Source organism: Anas platyrhynchos, chromosome 26, assembly GCF_047663525.1.
Source record: "Anas platyrhynchos isolate ZD024472 breed Pekin duck chromosome 26, IASCAAS_PekinDuck_T2T, whole genome shotgun sequence".
Taxonomy (NCBI): Eukaryota; Metazoa; Chordata; class Aves; order Anseriformes; family Anatidae; genus Anas; species Anas platyrhynchos.
Genome location: NC_092612.1, coordinates 286,208 through 302,675, shown reverse-complemented (window position 1 = coordinate 302,675; position 16,468 = coordinate 286,208). Strand labels below are relative to the sequence as shown.

General features: G+C 71.9%; 4 protein-coding genes across 5 annotated transcripts; 3 read left to right on the top strand and 1 right to left on the bottom strand.

The window, feature by feature from the left end:
• The first annotated feature begins 75 nt into the window (after positions 1–75).
• On the top strand, positions 76–3,884 carry TMOD4 (tropomodulin 4). Its single transcript, XM_027444640.3, has 10 exons — positions 76–450; positions 997–1,140; positions 1,224–1,380; positions 1,734–1,856; positions 2,120–2,209; positions 2,365–2,495; positions 2,970–3,077; positions 3,263–3,406; positions 3,495–3,639; positions 3,752–3,884. The coding sequence occupies exons 2-10, from the start codon at positions 1,018–1,020 to the stop codon at positions 3,772–3,774; spliced, it is 1,044 nt and encodes a 347-aa protein (XP_027300441.2). The 5' UTR covers positions 76–450; positions 997–1,017; the 3' UTR covers positions 3,775–3,884.
• Positions 3,885–4,755: 871 nt separating this feature from the next.
• Positions 4,756–6,729, bottom strand: SCNM1 (sodium channel modifier 1). Of its 2 annotated transcripts, XM_038168013.2 has the most exons (8): positions 6,571–6,729; positions 6,136–6,206; positions 5,950–6,038; positions 5,751–5,848; positions 5,585–5,679; positions 5,357–5,490; positions 5,127–5,265; positions 4,756–5,059 (listed from the first exon to the last, which is right to left on the bottom strand). In XM_038168013.2, exons 1-8 carry the CDS (start codon positions 6,619–6,621, stop codon positions 4,960–4,962), a joined length of 777 nt encoding a protein of 258 aa, XP_038023941.2. In that variant the 5' UTR covers positions 6,622–6,729; the 3' UTR covers positions 4,756–4,959. The 2 variants fall into 2 exon arrangements, with proteins under 2 accessions (XP_038023941.2, XP_038023942.2); XM_038168014.2 differs by lacking the exon at positions 5,751–5,848.
• Positions 6,730–6,875: 146 nt separating this feature from the next.
• Positions 6,876–8,307, top strand: LYSMD1 (LysM domain containing 1). The gene is made up of 3 exons (XM_038168012.2): positions 6,876–7,168; positions 7,432–7,700; positions 7,803–8,307. The coding sequence occupies exons 1-3, from the start codon at positions 7,067–7,069 to the stop codon at positions 7,939–7,941; spliced, it is 510 nt and encodes a 169-aa protein (XP_038023940.2). The 5' UTR covers positions 6,876–7,066; the 3' UTR covers positions 7,942–8,307.
• An 872-nt stretch (positions 8,308–9,179) lies between these two features.
• Positions 9,180–16,443, top strand: SEMA6C (semaphorin 6C). The gene is given in 18 exon segments (XM_027444467.3): positions 9,180–9,883; positions 9,956–10,070; positions 10,523–10,580; positions 10,663–10,719; positions 11,251–11,352; positions 11,484–11,574; positions 11,656–11,778; positions 11,857–11,945; positions 12,059–12,276; positions 12,729–12,860; positions 12,930–13,085; positions 13,419–13,637; positions 13,955–14,092; positions 14,205–14,282; positions 14,459–14,514; positions 14,763–14,810; positions 15,053–15,619; positions 15,622–16,443. Coding segments are annotated over 18 exon segments (2,673 nt in total). The 5' UTR covers positions 9,180–9,771; the 3' UTR covers positions 15,936–16,443.
• Positions 16,444–16,468: the final 25 nt, after the last annotated feature.

Here is a 16,468-nt window from a genome sequence, read left to right as displayed (position 1 = left end):
CTCGGGGGAGCAGAGCCCCCGGCCAGGCTCAGGAGGAAGGGGCATTAAGGGGCACTCAGCGGGGAAAAGGGGATGGTGGGGTGGCTCCGAGGACCCCGGGACACGCGGGCCTCTCCCTGCAGTGCCTGGGGCTGTTCCCCAAATCTCCCTCCCAGAGCACTGCGTGAGCTCCAAACCTCCCCTTCCTGCACCCCCAGGCAGGGCTTGGAGCCCGCAGCTGGGCCTGCGGGGGCTCTGATCGCTGGGGGGGGCCTGCACCACCCCAGTGCTGGGGTGGAGCCGTTGCGGGGCACTGGCAGGGCTCGATAACGCCGGCGATATGTGATCTCGCCCCTCCCCGCCGCCGGCTCGCAGAATAAAACGCTGATCTCATGCCCTGCGCGGCCGGAGCCCTTGGCTCAGCACCGGGGCACAGCCCAGGCAGGCTCTGCAGCCCCAGCCAGCGGCCAGGTAGGGCCGGGGGGGTCCCTGGGGTTGGGGGGGGTCACCCCTAAAGGCACCAGCTCGGGGGGCCCTGAGGGTCCCCACACCAAGGGGTGCCCCCGGCTTTCTACAGGTCTCAGTGCGCAGGTCCCTGCTGTGGGTACCGGGTGCCTCCCCTGGGGTGCCCCCCCCAGCCTCAGACCTGCGCGTCAGGGGGTAAATCCCCATCAGCTGGGGCACCTCAAGGGGGTGCAGGGCCCCGCGTCCCAAGCATGCAACCCTGCTTGCTCCCTGGGGGCTGGGGGGGCACTGGGTGCAGAAGGGGGGTGTCGGTGGGGTGGGGGCTGTGGAGCTGGGAGCTGCCCCCAGCACTGGGCCGTGACTCAGTTTCCCCAAGAGCTGTGTGGTGATGGCTGGGCTGGGCTGGACCCCACCCTGGGGTGCCCCAGTGCCCCCCCCAGCCAGGCAGGCCCCAGCCCCATGGCTGTGGGGTGTCTGGTGGGAGCTCGGCACGGCGCGGGGGCTCCCCTGGCCCGGCAGCCTCCCGCTCAGCCCCCCCCGATCCCCCTCCAGGCCGCCCCTCAGCCCCCAGCCATGACGTCCTACCGGCAGGAGCTGGAGAAGTACCGGGACATCGACGAGGACAAGATCCTGCAGGAGCTGTCAGCCGAGGAGCTGGAGCAGCTGGACATGGAGCTGCTGGAGATGGACCCTGAGGTGCGCCCGCGGCCCGGCCCGAGGTGGGGCAGGGGGCACCAGGCAGGGGCCCCGCACCCACGGCCACCCCGGTGCCTCCCCAGAACGTGCTGCTGCCGGCGGGGCTGCGGCAGCGGGACCAGACGCAGAAGAGCCCGACGGGGCCGCTGGATCGCGAGGCGCTGCTGCAGCACCTGGAGAAACAGGCGCTGGAGGCCGGCGAGCGCGAGGACCTGGTGCCCTTCACCGGCGAGAAGAAAGGTGCGGGGCTGGGGGGACGCGGGGGACGGGGCCCCGCAGCGCCAGGTATATTTAGCTCGGCGGGATGGCCCTCGCCAGCGGCTCGGATGTCCCGGGCGAGCTGGGCCCCCGCCAGCCCCGGGCATGGCTGCCCCCAGCAATGTCACCCCCAGCGTGGCCACCTCGCAGCACCGCCAGCGCCCCGGTACCACCACCACCGCCCCGGTACCACAACCGCCCCAGCACATCCCCCCAGCGCTGCCTCTACCTGTCCCCAGCCCAGCACCGGGCCACCAAGCCCCCGTAGCCTGTGGCTGCTGCCCCCCGGCTCGTGCCATGCCGTGCAGGGTGCAGCCCCGCGTCCCCCCGCGCAGGGAAACCGTTCGTGCCCAAGAACCCCAAGCGGGAGATCCCCCGCGAGGAGCAGATCACGCTGGAGCCAGAGCTGGAGGAGGCGCTGGCCAACGCCACCGAGGCCGAGATGTGTGACATCGCAGGTGGGTCCCGCGCACGTGGCCGCCCCCCGGCACCAACCCCTGGTGCGGGGCCGTGCATCGCCCCTGCCCCATCCCCGTGTCACATCCGTGTCCCCTGCCCCCTCCGCTGGGCCCCTGCCAGGGCCCGGCTAAAAGCAGCAGCGTGCCCCTGCGCTCGGCTTTCAGCCTGGCCCCCAGCCCACCCGTGGCTGGCTGGGGAGGGGACGAGGGGGGGCTGTGGGATGGCCCCGTGGCTTGCGGTGACCCCAGGGGTGCCCCCGCAGCCATCCTGGGCATGTACACGCTGATGAGCAACAAGCAGTACTACGATGCGATCTGCAGCGGGACCATCTCCAACACCGAGGGCATCAACAGTGAGTGCGCCCTGCAGGACGGGGGCAGGCGGGGGCACACCGCAGGCGGTCCCGCTCCTGTGTTCAGCGGGGAGCCCCCACCCCCGTGTGCACCGGGGGGCTCTGGGTGCCTGCACACACACCCACGCGTCCCCCTGCACTCACGTGTGCCGCAGGCGTGGTGAAGCCCGACACGTACAAGCCGGTGCCGGACGAGCCCCCAAACCCCACCAACGTGGAGGAGACGCTGCGGCAGATCCAGGCCAACGACGGGGCGCTGGAGGACGTCAACCTCAACAACATCAAGGCGAGGGGCCGGGCCCGGGGGGGGCGGCTGGCCTCAGCGGCCTGGGGGTGTCCCCAGAGCACTGCTCCGTGCCCCAGGGTGTCCTCAGGGTGCTGGCCCTGGGGTGTCTTTGGTGTGCTCAGCCCTGCCCTGGGGTGTCCCCACAGGGCTGGTCCCTGTCCCAGGGTGCTGCTCTGGCCTGGCGTGTCCCTGGAGGGTACCAGCAGGGCTGGTCCTCACCTTGGGGCATCCCTGGGGTGTTTGTCCCCATCCCGAGTGGCTCTGGGGCATCCCAGGTCCTCATCCTGGGACAGCCACGTCCCCCTAGTGACATCCTGCAGCCCCTTGGTGCCACTTGCAACCCTTTGATGACGCCCTGCAAGTGCTCAGGGCGGCCCCTGTGCCCTTGGAGACATCCACACACCCCCAGTGTCCCCTGCATTGTCCCGGGGATGTTCCCCTCTCCTCGGTGACGCCCCTGTCCCCTCCCTGCAGGACATTCCCATCTCCACGCTGAAGGCCATCTGTGAGGCCATGAAAACCAACACCCACGTCAAGAAGCTCAGCCTGGTGGCAACCCGCAGCAACGACCCCGTGGCCACCGTGAGTCCCAGCCCCGTGACCCTCCATGTCCCCACGTCCCCAGAGATGTGGTCTCCTTCCCCCAGCTCCCAGCCGGCACCAGCCAGGCGAGCTTTTGGTGGCCTTGCCCCCGCCACTGGCCCACAAGGTGCCGGTGGGGCAGCCAGCCCCGGGTGACACCCCGAGGTGATGCCGGGCTCCCGCAGGCGGTGGCCGAGATGCTGACGGAGAACAAGACGCTGCAGAGCCTCAACATCGAGTCCAACTTCATCACCAGCGCCGGCATGATGAGCATCATCAAGGCCATGTACCAGAACAGCACCCTGAGCGAGCTCAAGGTGGACAACCAGGTAGGGATGGGCACCCACGGGTGGCCTGGGGCGTGTGCCCGGTTTGCCCAGTGTGCCCAGTTGGCCCAACCGTGCCCCCGCCCCGCAGTGCCAGCGGCTGGGTGACACGGTGGAGATGGAGATGGCGACGATGCTGGAGCAGTGCCCCTCCGTGGTGCGCTTCGGGTACCACTTCACACAGCAGGGCCCCCGCGCCCGCGCCGCCATCGCCATCACCCGCAACAACGAGCTCCGTGAGTGCCCCGCTGCTGCCCCGGGCAGGAATGAGGCCGGGGGTGGGGGGAAGAATGGGGTTTGGGGGGGCACCCAGCCCTGGCCCTGACCTGCTTCTTCCCCTGTCCCCAGGTCGCAAGCAGAAGAAAACCTGAGCGCTTCCCAGCACAGCCCTGCAGACCCCGGTGCTCAGCTCGCCCTTGAGCTGCGCTTTGGGCTCCCCAGGGCTGGGTCAGCTGTAAATAAAGGTTACGGAGACACCGGGTGTGAGGCTGCTCCTGGGACAGGGCCACAAGGACGGGGGCAGGATTTGTGCGTGGGAGGATCTGGAGGGACGGGCTGAGCGAGGGTAACGCTGCTGGAGGACCCCTTTTTCAGAGCTCGAGACCCAGAGGCTCCCGTTAGCCTCGAGCCATTGATCCCGGGCTCGTTACGGGGCGAGTTGGATGCCTGGATTCCCTCGTGGAGCAACGGGCTGCAGGGTCGGGGTATTTATACCCCGGGGATCGGGTTACGGGGCCAGGCCCTGTGCCAGGGGGGAGCGGGGCACCCCTCAGCGGGGAGCTGGGTGCCCTTGTGGAACAGGACCAGGCACCTGGGGCCCATAGGGGCCAGCTCCGGGTGCCCACGGGGTGGATGGGGGCTGCAGGGCTCTGGGAAGAGCCCCCAGACCTGCACCCGGCTCAGGCGTTCACTCACCAGGGCCCTGGCACCCGTCCCAATGGCTATTTATAGGTCTGAGCTGAGCAAGCGGGTAAATCCCAGCGCCCAGGTGTAACATCACCCCAGGCAGCGCTGCCAAGGAGCCCTCCCCAGGGACAGGATCCAGCCCTGGGGCCCAAGCGACCCATCGGTGGGTGCTCCCGCTGGGAGCTCTCCCCAGGGTGCTGGCAGGGCACAGGGGGTGCCCTGAGGTGGGAGCTCCCACGGGCCCCAGAGGCAGAAGTGAGGTGGGAAACAGAGGCGAGGGTGGAGGTGAGCTGGCCGGGTGTTTTGCCAAGCGCCAGGACAGCTGCGGGGCCACGAGGAGGGGGAAGCCCCGTGCCGCCACCCCAAAAGGCCACGAACCACAGGCACCTGTGCCTGGCTAGGAAAGCGAGTGTGACTTGGGCCGGGGACAGGAAGAGACGGGCAGCAACGGGCCAAAATCCAAGCTGAGATCACAGTGCTCTGGCCAGGATAGGGACACCCGAAAAGGTGGGAACAAAGAGCGAGGGGACCCCCAGTGCCACACCACGTATTGGACCTGCCCCAGCGGTTGGATCGCCTCCATCGTCTCCAGCTGCCTCTGTTCTTGTGGCACACAGCGGGGTCGGGGACAGCCCTGGGGCTCGGGGACCTCAGGCTGGCAGCAGTGCAGGCGGCTCATCCTCATCGGAGTCAAACTCAGCGTTCTCATCCTTCACCCACTTGCCAGAGCGATCCTGGATCCAGCCGGCGCTGGGGATGGGCAGACGGGGTGAGGGGAGGCTCGCTGGGGGTTCCCCATCAGCAGGGCCCAACTCACCTCCGCAGCTGCAGGTATTGCTCCAGCGCCTGGCGCCTCGCGGGGCTGAGGGCCTCGGGCTGACTCGGCTGTGAGGACGATGCTGCTGCTTTCCCTTTTCTGCCTTGCCCGGCGTGGGTGGAAGCTGCCTTCAGTGCACCTGGGAGAGCGGAGAGGGGCGCAGGATGGTGACACCCGCAGAAAGGGCAGAAAGCGCCCAGGCGCGCCGTCCTGCCGCAGTTTGCCCTCACCTGCCTGCCGGCTGCGCTGCCCTGGCAGCAGGGCTGCAGGGGTGGCCTCCACGGCGTCCCTGTGCTGAGAGGGAGCCTGGGCAGTGCTCGGCCCTGGCTGGGTCCTCGCCCCTCGTGCGCCGCTTCCAGCTGCCCTGTAAGGGGACGGGGTCAGGCCTAGGGCACGGCCACCCCAGGTGGGCAGCTGGGAGCAGGCCGGAGCTTTCCCTACGCCCCAGCAGCCCTCACCCTGTCCTCCGGCAGCAGCTGTTGTAGGGAGCAGCCTTCAGCAGGGCACTCTGGGCAATCCTCCTCGTCCGGGCCAGCAAAGGGGCTGGGGAGCCCTGGGGAGAGGGTGCAGAGCTCAGGAAGGCCCCGTTGGGTGCCAGGGAAGGGGAGAGGACAGCGCGCCCACCTGCGTGCCCGCCGCCTCCACCCGCACCAGCTCCTGGTGCCGCTGCTCCTGCGCCGTGTCCTCCCGCCAGCGCTCACTGCCATAGCAGCGCTGCAGGCCTGGAAGGAAGGGAAGGGAAGAGAAGGGGAGAGAAGGGAAAGCAGGTGGGTGTTCACGGCGTGGCCCCCCCAGCGCCAGCCCCCCCCAGCCCCACACTCACTGCCCAGGTGCTTCCTGCCAGCCCGGTGCACCGCCAGCACCTCCAGCGTGTCGAAGACGGGCCGGTGGGCACACACGGTGCAGGCGTACCTGTAGCAGGGAGGAGGCGCCGTCAGCGCCCTGCAGCCCCCCGAGCCGCCCCGTGTCCCCAGGGAGGGGGGGGGGGGGGGGGGGGGGTCCCGCTCACCTCCCGCTCCGCAGCAGCAGCGCCTCCTCCTCGGGGATGTAGCTGGCCAGCAGCTCCGCCACGCGCCGCTTCTGCGAGGGAGCGAGAGGCCGCGATAGTGCCCGGCCCCTGCCCCCCCCCCCCCCAAAACGGGCACCCGGGGCCCCCCCGGACCTCGGGGGGGTCGTGGCAGGGAGCAGCCCCCCCGCCAGCCCCGCCACCCCCTGCGAGGCGGGACCAGGAGGGCGGAGAGCGGGAACCGGGAGCGCTGCAGGCGGGGAGGGGGGCGCGGGGGTGGGGGGGGGGGGGGCAGAGAAATCCCGGGGGGGCCGGGCAGGGCGGGGGGGGGCAGGGGGGACACCGAGGGGCGGGGCACACGGGGCAAACCCGGGCAGGGGGAGCCCGGGGACGGGGAGATCGGGGTCCGGGGGGGGTGGGGGGGTCGCGGGGCCCCACCTGCAGCGCCGCCAGCTGCCCGGGCTCGTCGCCGTCCCGCTTGAAGGACATGGCGGCCCCCAGCGCCGCCGCCCCGTTACCATGGGGACCGCCCCCTCCCCGCTTCCGGGTCGCTTTTCCCGGCGGACCGCGCGCGGGCAGGGGGGGACCAATGGGGAGCTTAAAGGGGCGGGGCGGGAGCGGCCCGCGGCTTGGCGAGGCCCCGCGGCATGACGGGAGTTGTAGTTCCGCGCCCCTCGCCGCCGGGGAGGAGCACGGAGCCCCCCGGGGGAACGGGGGGCAGAGACCGCGGCGGGGCGGGGGCTGGGCGGGAGCGAGCAGCCCCCGGGGGTCGGGAGCGCGGGGAGCGCCGCGGGGGCCCGAAGGAGCGGCGGGGCCCCGGCTCCAGAGGACTACGAGTCCCAGAGGCCTCCGCGCGGGCGGCCGGGCCTTACCGGGAGCGGGGCGGGGCGGTGGCGCCCCCGCGCCGGGCCGGGGCTGAGCGGGGCCGCCCGCTATGGCGGGGCCCCCCCCGGCGCGGGGGGCGGCGGGCGGCCGGGAGCACCGGCTGGAGCCCGGGGACACGCTGCCGGGGCTGGCGCTGCGCTACGGGGTCACGGTGAGCGGCGGGGCCGGGCCGGCACCGGGATGAGCCCCCGGGACCGGGCACCGCGCCCGGCCCCGGCCACCCCCGGCCCCGGCCCCGGCCCCGGCCCCGTCCCACCGCGTCCCGCCCCTCGGCCCCTCCGTGTCCCGGTCCCGGTCCCGTTCTTGTCCCCGCCCCCCCCCCGTCCCCTCCCGGTCCCGGTCCCGTCCCTGTCCCCGGTCCCCCCGTCCCTTCCCGTTCCCGTCCCCACCTGGCCCCGTCCCTGTCCCCGGCAGCCGGAGCAGATCCTGCGCGCCAACCGGCTCTACGCCTCGGACCCCATCTTCCTCAAGCCCACGCTGCTCATCCCGGCACCGGGGGGGCTCCGCCGCGAGGAGGAGGCGGCGGCGGCGGCGGGGGGGGGGGCACCGGCGGACCCCGGCCCCCCCGCCCCGTCCCGCCACGAGCTCTCGGCCGCCGACTTCCTGCGGCAGCTGGACGCCGACATCGGGCGCTCCAAGGCGGCGGCGGCGGCGGCTCAGCGGCTCCGCGCCGCCAGCACCGGGTGAGCGCGGCCGGCCCGGCCCGGGGCGTTCGGGGGGGGCGGGGAGGGGCGCCGGCCGCGGGGCTGCCCCTCACCGCCCCCCCCCCCCCGTGTCCCCCGCAGCGCGGCCGAGGCCGAGGGCACCCCGCGCCCGGAGAGCGGGGACCCCCGGCTCGGCCCCCGGCTCGGCCCCCGGCCCCTCACCAGGACGCCGCGGGCGGCCGCGCTCCGAGACGCCGAGGACGAGATCTTCACGCTGTGACACCGGGACCGGGACCCGGGGACGGGACCCGCGGGGAGCCTGTGGGCGGCGGCCCCCTCACCATCCCCTGCGGGGGTCCCGGCCCCGCTTTGGGGAAACCCAAACGCCACCGGCCCCCGCCTGGGGACGCCGCGAGGCACCGGGACAGGAGTCACCGGCCGGGCTCTGTCCCTCCGATCCTATTTATTTGTATGGTTTTGCCCTCGTGGTGCTTTTTGGTTTGTTTTGTTTTTTTGGGGGGGTTGTGAGGGGGATGGGAGCCCCCCAGCCTCCCCGTGTCAGTGCCTGGACCCCCGTGGGGATGGGGTCTGTCGCCCCCTTTGCCCTCCCCTGAGGACCTGTAAATAAAACGGAGCTGGCACCCGCCCCGCCTGCTCGCGGCCCCGCGGGGACACCGCAGGGACACCGGGACAGCCGTGGGGACGCGGGGAGCACCCTGGGGGTGCCGCCACCCCCCCGGGGACACGAGCACCCCCCTACGGACGCTGTCCCCTCTGCTCTGTCCCCCCCCCGGGCCCGCGGTGCCGCCCCCGCCACGCCGCGCGGTGCCGCCAGATGTCGCCTCGCGCCCGCACCCCGGGGGCCGCGGGACCACCGCCCCCACCCCCCCCCCTCACCCCCCCGGCGGGGTCCCCCGGTCCCTTCACGTCCCCGGGGGTGCCGGAGGACGCGGAGCAGGGGGGGGCCCAGTTCTCCCAGTGAGCTCCCAGTCCCCGCGGGGGGGTTCCCACGCGTGGGTCCACGGGCGGGCAGACGGACGCGATCCCGACCCCCCCCCCCCCCCCCCCGGCAGCGCAGGGCGGAGGTTTCGGCCGCCCGCGGACACGCGCGTCCACGGTGCCACGTGCGCGCGCTCGTGGGCTCCCGGGGATCAGCTCATTAACGGGATTAGCGCCTATCTATAGGGCCGACGGGGGGGGAGGGGGGGGAGCACGGGGGGGGCAAAGCCACGGCGGTGTCACGGCGCTGCCCCCCCGCACCCCCCCCCGCCCCGCCCGAAAACCGCAAATCCCCCAAATCCCGGCCCCGCCCGGGTCCTCCCCGTGGGGGGGTGACACGCGTGGCCCCGCGTGGCCGCGCCCCGGCCCCCCCCGCCCCACGCAGCTCCCCCCCCCCCCGGTCACTTCCCGCCCCCGGCCCCCGCTCAGGGTCCCGGCCGGTCCCGGCCCGTTCCGGGGCGGAGCCGCTCGGGGCCGCGGGGCCGCTCGGGGCGCGGCGCGGAGCCGGTACCGGGAGCGGGGCGCGGGGGGTGCCGGGGGGGGCGGCGGGCGCCGGGGGGTGCTGCGGGGCGCCGGGGGTTGCTGCGGGGGGCAGCCGGGTGCGGTGGTGCTGGGAGGGTGTTGCACGGGGCGAGTGTGTCGGTGTCGGTGCCGGTGTCGGTGTCGGTGCCGGTGCCGGTGCCGGTCCCGGTGTCGCTGCGTCTGGCACTTGCTTGTGCTTCGCATCCCGTCCCAACACCGGCCGTGGTCGTCGGGAGCGGGAGGCACTGGGAGCACTGGGACTGGGGCACTGGGGACACTGGGATGGGAGGATCGGGGACGGGCACGCGGGAAAAGGGTGTGGGGACAGGGACACTGGGAGCACTGGCAAGATGCACCGGTGGCACTGGTAAGGGGCACTGGTGGCACTGGGAAGAGGACTGGGGCCCTGTCCCCGTGCTTGAAGCTGCACGGAGGGGACGCCACCACTGTCCCCAGTGTCCCCATGGTGCTGCACACGCGCCCCCCCCCACGGCCCTGCCTCAGTTTCCCCAGTAGGGATTAACCCCTTGCAGCCCAGAGGGGTCCAGGCTCAGTGGCCGCCCCCCGTCTCCTTCGGGTGCCTGGGAGGATGCTCGGGGTGCTGCTGGCCTTCGTCCTCGTCGCGGTCCCTGGGGCCCCCAGGGGAGTGGCACAGTCCTTCCCGCGGGACCTGGTGCCGCGCAGCACCGTGGGGCTGGCAGGTGAGCGGGGACCGGGGGCTGGGGGCACGGGGCCAGCCAGGGGCGTCGTCACCGTGTTCCCACATCCCCCAGCCACTGCCACCTACCCCCGCTTCGGGGGTCTCCGGGGGGACAACGTCACCGCCCAGCTCGGCCTCGACTTCCAGCGCATGCTGCGCCTCAACAGCACCCTCTTCGTCGCCGCACGGTGAGCGCGCTTGTGCACCCCTCCCTGTGCCTGTGTGTGCTTTCTGTGCCTTTGCACACTTGTGCACGCTTGTGCAAACTTGGATGTTCTTGTGCATGCTTCTTTGTGCTGGTGCATGCTTCTTTGGTTGCTTCTGCAAGCTTGTGCACACTTGTGCACACCTGGCCTCGCGTGTCCGTACGTCTCCATGCTTGTGCCGAGTTGTCTATGCTTGTGCAGTCTCGGGCTCGCTGGCGTGTGTTTGGAGATGCTCATCCTGGTTTGTGCAAGCCACTGCGTGCATAGGCACACTCGTGTGTGTCCCTTTCTGCACGCTTGGGCACCGCTTGTACGTGGTGGGCGCAGGCACCCCGTGTTCCCTCCTCCCTTCACCTACCCTTGCTGGTGCTCTGCACGTCCCCGTGCCCCTTGCACGTCCCCGTGCCCCTTCTGTTCACGCTGTGCCCTCCCAGGGACCACATCTACGCCTTCGACCTGGGGCAGGACAAGCGGGTGCTGTACCCTGAGCGGGTAAGGGGGACGGGGGCACCATTCCTGGGGTCGCCTGGGTCTCGGTGGGGGTCCCCACTGCCCAGCCCCATCTCGCCAGCAGCATCTCACCTGGGAGACGCGGGACAGGGAGAGCTGCGCCATGCGGGGCAAGCTGCAGGTACGGGGCACGGGATATGGGGTATGGGGCATATGAGTACTGGGTATAGGGGTACAGGATATAGAGGTATGGGGGCACTGCGTACAGGAATATGGGGGCATAGGGGGAGGTGGTACAGGGGTGTGGGGGTGTGGGAGTGCAGGGGTAGAGGGTCATGGAGCGTGAGGGGGTGGGGGTACAAGGCATGGGGCCGTGAGGGTACAAGGTATAGAGGTGTGGGCTGATGGAGGTATAAGGGTGGGGGTGCAAGGTGCGGGGATATGGGGCAATAAGGATGGAGGGGCACAGGTTACAGTGCTATGGGGTACAGCAGCAGGGGGTACGGAGGAATGGGGGTATAAGGGGACAGGGGGATGGGGCATAGGGGTGTGGGGCAGGGGTCTCTTGGGGCCTGGAGATGTGGGGCGCGTGGTATGGGTACGGTGAGGCGGGTCTGGGGACAACGGCCTGGGGGATACGAGGGTGGGGGCAGAGGGAGGCAGGGCCAGGCAGCTGCTGGCCCCGTGCCCCCATCCGCGTGCGACCGCGCAGGACGGGTGCCACAACTACATCCGCGTGCTGGTCCCGCGCGATGCCCGCACCCTCTTCGCCTGCGGGACCAACGCCTTCAACCCCGTCTGCCGCAGCTACGAGGTGGGGGGCCCGGCACGGGCACGGGGTGGGGGGCGCCGCCGCCGGGGCTGGGATCCCCACGGGGCCCCTGTCTGAGCAGCGGGGCCGGGGGGGGGTGAGCAGCGGCGGGGCTCTGAGCACGGCGCCTGCAGGCGCGCAGCCTGCTGCAGGAGGGCGAGGAGCTGAGCGGCCAGGCCCGGTGCCCCTTCGACGCCCGGCAGAGCAACGTCGCCCTCTTTGCTGGTGGGTGCCGGGGTCGCGGGGAGCCGGCAGGGGAGGGCCGGGATGGGGCTGACGCCGCTGTCCCTGTCCCCGTGCCCCCAGATGGCAGCCTCTACTCGGCCACCGTGGCTGACTTCCAGGCGAGCGACGCGGTCATCTACCGGAGCCTGGGCACCCGCAGCCCCCCGCTGCGCACCCTCAAGTACAGCTCCCGCTGGCTGCAGGGTAGGGGTGGGGGCACGGGAGGGAGCGGCGCCGTGGGGCGGGCTGGGGGCTGATGGCCCCGCACCCCCGCGTCCGCAGAGCCCCACTTCGTCCAGGCGCTGCCCTACGGCCCCTACATCTACTTCTTCTTCCGGGAGATCGCGGTGGAGCTCGGCGCGCTGGGCAAGGTGAGCGAGGGGGGGGCACTGCCGCCCTGCCCCCTGCCCCCACGCGGGGCAGACCCCAGTGCCCGTCCCCCGGAGCCTCCGGCCCTGCGGGACGCTGGTGGCTCTGCGTGCAGGTGGCGGTGGCGCGGGTGGCCCGGGTGTGCCGCAACGACCGCGGGGGCTCCCCGCGGGTGCTCGAGCGCCGCTGGACGTCCTTCCTGAAGGCACGGCTGCAGTGCGCCGTCCCCGGGGACGCCGTCTTCTACTTCGACGTCCTGGAGGCCGTGACGCTGCCCCACGCCCTGCACGGGCGCCCTGCTGTCCTAGCCCTCTTCGGCACCCAGCCCAACAGGCACGGGGACGCGGGGACTGGGAGCAGGGCACAGGCGGCGGGGAGATGAGGACAGGGTGACGGGCCTGGGGACATTGTCTTGTGGTGGGCTTGAGCATGGGGACCTGGGGACGTGGCTATGGGACAGGCACACGGGGACATAGGGACGTGGCTACACGAGGGAATGTTGGGGATGTGAGCATGGGGACGCGGCTGTGGTGGACGGGAACATGAGGACAGGGGCACATGGGTGCACAACAGACAACGGGGACATGGGGGACATGAGCGTGGGGATGGGGGCAGGCACACAGGTGCATGGACACACAAGGGGACATGGGGACCAGGCGGGGGGGACTTGGAGGTGAGGCACGGCAGGGCACGGGGATGCCTTCACACAGGGATATGGACATGGGGCAGTCCTGGGGACATCAGGGGTGTCCCCAGAGCCGGTGCCACCCCTGCCACCCCCACAGCATCCCTGGCTCGGCCGTCTGCGCCTTCTACCTGGCGGATGTGGAGCGGGCGTTCGAGGGACACTTCGCTGAGCCCCGAGGTGCTGGGGGTGCCTGGCCCCCCGTGCCCGAGGAGCGGGTGCCACGGCCCAGGTACTCCTCACCCTGCTGGGTCCCCGGGGTGCGTACGAGGACCCTGTCCCCATGCTGGTTGTGCCACAGGCCTGGCTGCTGTGCCGGGATGGGCTCAGCCACTGCCATCGTCACCTCCGGGGACTTCCCCGATGAGACGCTGGCCTTCGCCAAGGAGCACCCGCTGCTGCACGGCGCCGTGGCCCCCGCCGGCGGGCGGCCCCTCTTCACCCGCACCGGCACCAGGTGCCCGGGGACAGGGCGGGTGGGCCTGGGGACACGGGGGGGGGGGGGGGCATTGTGCAAGGTGCCGAGGCAAGGGTGCGCCTGGCCCTGTGGGTGCTGTGGGGTGGGGAGGGTGCTCGTGCAAGCGCGCGCGCGGCCCTGGTGTGCAGGTGTGTGAGATGCTGGGGGAGGGTACATGGCAGCATGCAAGGGCGTGCAAAACCCTGGTGGGGGGACAAGCGAGGCTGGTGCAAGGGTGTGTCAGCCCCCCCCCAGTGCGGTGGCATACGAGGGCATGGTGTGAGGGCGTGCAAGGGGCTGCACGGCCCCACACGAGGGTTCTGCGTGGCGCAGGCTGACCCAGCTGGCGGTGGATGTGGGCGCGGGGCCACGGGGGAACCACACCGTGCTCTTCCTGGGTGCCGAGGACGGGCGGGTGCTGAAGGTCCTGGCAGCCACGCGTAGTCCCGGGGACATCCAGAACTCTGGGGACCCCGCAGCGCCTGGTGACACCGGGGAGCCCGGTGCAGAGGTGCTGCTGTTGGAGGAGATCAGCCTCTACGAGCCCAGGTGGTGAGTGGCCCTGGGACGGGGGTGCTGTGGGGCAGGGATGGTGTTGGGGTGGGTGCTGTGGGGTGCTGGGGGGCTGTGTGGGGTGCCGTGAGACATTGATGGGTGCTGGGGGGGGTGGGGGCATGCAGGTGCCACAGGGTGCTGATAGGTGCCATGGGGCCATGCAGATGCCATGGGGTTCTGGTGGGGGCCATGGGGCTGCAGGGTGCAGATGGGTGCCATGGGTGCTGCCAAGCGCTGGGGGGGGTGCCAAGGGGCTGTGGGTGCTGATGGGGGGGGGGGGTGCAGGCACGGTGACGCACTGTGGGGGGACCCAGGTGCCGGGGGCCACGTGGTGCCAGCCGGGTGCTGGGGCTGGAGCTGCACACGCCAGGCCAGGAGCTGTTCGTCGCCTTCGCCGGCTGCCTCGTGCGCCTGCCCCTGAGCCGCTGCGCCCGGCATGGGGCCTGCCGCCGGTGAGCTGCGGGGTGGGGGGCGCGGTGACGTGCAAGGGCCCGGAGCGTGCGAGGGCACCCCGCTGTCGGGCCCAGGCCCTGCGTGTCTGTGCTGAGCACCGGCCCCGTGCAGGAGCTGCCTGGCTGCCCGGGACCCCTACTGCGTCTGGCTGCCCCCTGGGGGCTGCGTCCCCTTCTCCGAGGACCTCCCGTGAGTGCCCCCAAAGTGTCTCCGATCCCCTGTCCCTCGCGCAGCTGCACGCACTGCTGCAAAGCACACGGAGGCTTCTGTGTGTCCCCCCCTACACCCCACAACCTGGGTCCCTTCCTCGTGGGGTGGGGGCACTTGAGACAGCGTCTTATGCGTCCCCTCCTGTGCGCACCCAGGGCTGGCTTTGAGCAGGACATCGAGGGATCCACCGGGCTCACAGGGACCTGCCACGGTGAGGGGGGACACGAGGGGACAGTGGGGTGTGGGTGTTATGTGGTGGGCATCTGGGGACATTGAGAGACATCGGCCCCGTGGAGGGGTGCTGGGGGACACCTGGGGACACGAGGTCACAGGGGGATGCCAGTGCCACCAGGCGGGCATCTGGATGACCCCGGAGGTTGTGGAGGAGCCTGGGGGGCGTGGGCGGCTCCAGGCAGGGGTTGTGGGTAGCCTGGCCCACCGCCCCCTCTCCTTTCACAGATGCATCAGCTACAGGGGACAGTGACGGGGACAGGGACTTGGCCCACGGTTAGTGATACCCCTTGGTCCCCTGGACACCCACCGGGACACCCCTGGGAGGGGACCCTGGGAACCGGGGAGGGATCCAGGAACTGGGAGGTCCCTCAGGGACAAGGAGGGACCCCAGGGGTGGGACAGGGGCCCAAAGCATGGGAGAAGAACCCCAAGAATGTGGGGGGGGGAGGGAAGGGGGGTATGGTGTGGGGGAGAGGAGGGGACGCGGGGACCCAGCTGACGGGTGCTGCCTGCAGGGGTGCGCCAGGCGGTGCCGGGGGCTGTGGCGGCGGTGCCGGTGCCGGTGCTGGTGGGCTGCGTGCTGGGAGCCTTCGTGCTGGGCGCCCTGGCTGCAGGGCTGCTGGCGGCCTTCACCCGCCGCCCTGCAGCACCCAAGGGTGCCCCGGCGCCCCCCGCCGCCCCGTGCCCCCCGCCCCAGCCGCCTGCCCCCCGCCTCTACCCACCGCTGCCGCCCCACGGAGGGGACCGTGACTGGGACCTCCCCGAGCTGCCCACTCCTGAGGCCACCCCGGAGCCCCCCGCCAGGACACCCCGGGAGCGGGCAGCAGAGCCCCGACGCGGCCTCGGCACCCCAGGGTGCCCAGAGCCCCCCGGGCCGGGACCCCCGCCCAAGGCCTCCCTGGAGGAACGGCTGCAGAGGCTGCAGGGGCCAGGGGGGGCGGGATGGCCGCTGTCCCCTGGCCCCACAGCCACCGGCTCCTTTGCCAACCGGGTGCAGCCCGGCGTCCCACTGCCCAGCGTCCCCCTGCCCCCCCGGGACGGGGCACCCCGGCGCCTCGACGTGCCCCCTGACAGCCCCCCCCCGCCCCGCCGGCCCCTAGCACAGAGGCACTCATTGGCAGGGGTGGCGGGCACGGCAGCGAGGCCGCCTGGCATGGCCCGGGGCCTGGCCCGCATGCACTCGCTGGGGGCCCCGGGGGGGCCACCCTGGGGTCCCCGTCCCGTCCCCCTCCAGCGCTCCCTCTCCATGAAGCCCCCCGTGCTGCCCAAGCCCCTGCTGGTGCCTGCGGCCCCTGGGCAGCCCTGAGCCCCTGCCTCAGGGACACGGCAGCCACAGCACCCTGGGGGGCTCCGTCCGATGCCTCCCCCCCTCGAGCCATCATCTTCCTGCACTGGTGACCGGGTCCATGCTCCCCCCCCACTTTGTCCCAAGGGATGAGGGACCCTGTCCCCAAGGTGCCCCCCCCGCCCTGCTGGGATGCCAAGGATCACCATGTCCTCGAGCTGTCCCCACCTCCCTCCCCTGGGTGATGGGGACCCTCCACGTCCTCAAGCCCCCCTGGGGGCCAGGTGTCCTCACGCCCCCAGCTGCCCCCATCTCCCACCCCCCCCCAGCTGCTCCCTGTGCCAGCCCCAGTGACCCCACGCTCCTGAGCCACCCCCCTTCAGTCCCAGCTGAGGAGGGGGCCCCATGCTCCCCCCCCCCCCGGCATCCCCAGGGTGTCTTTGTGTTTTTGTGTCCCCGTTTCTAATTTATTCACTGCTCTGGGGGCCACATGAGCCGCCACTGGCCATGGGCCCCTGGGGACAAGGCTGGACGGGGACAGGGCGGCTCTGCCCCAGAGCTGTTTGTCCTACTGTGTAGGACCAAGGCTCGTTCACGGCAATTAAACACTTGGTGTCCCCAGCTCCGGCGCCCGCATGGCTTTGTC

Coding starts and splice junctions, on each gene's coding strand:
- TMOD4 (XM_027444640.3), top strand. CDS start 1,018: ATGACGTCCTACCGGCAGGAGCTGGAGAAGTACCGGGACATCGACGAG. Junction 1,381..1,733: donor CTTCACCGGCGAGAAGAAAG/GTGCGGGGCTGG, acceptor CCCCCCGCGCAG/GGAAACCGTTCGTGCCCAAG. Junction 3,640..3,751: donor CACCCGCAACAACGAGCTCC/GTGAGTGCCCCG, acceptor CCCTGTCCCCAG/GTCGCAAGCAGAAGAAAACC.
- SCNM1 (XM_038168013.2), bottom strand. CDS start 6,621: ATGTCCTTCAAGCGGGACGGCGACGAGCCCGGGCAGCTGGCGGCGCTG. Junction 5,491..5,584: donor AGCTGCTGCCGGAGGACAGG/GTGAGGGCTGCT, acceptor GTCCCCTTACAG/GGCAGCTGGAAGCGGCGCAC. Junction 5,266..5,356: donor GCAGCGCAGCCGGCAGGCAG/GTGAGGGCAAAC, acceptor CCGCTCTCCCAG/GTGCACTGAAGGCAGCTTCC.
- LYSMD1 (XM_038168012.2), top strand. CDS start 7,067: ATGGCGGGGCCCCCCCCGGCGCGGGGGGCGGCGGGCGGCCGGGAGCAC. Junction 7,169..7,431: donor CGCTGCGCTACGGGGTCACG/GTGAGCGGCGGG, acceptor TGTCCCCGGCAG/CCGGAGCAGATCCTGCGCGC. Junction 7,701..7,802: donor CTCCGCGCCGCCAGCACCGG/GTGAGCGCGGCC, acceptor TGTCCCCCGCAG/CGCGGCCGAGGCCGAGGGCA.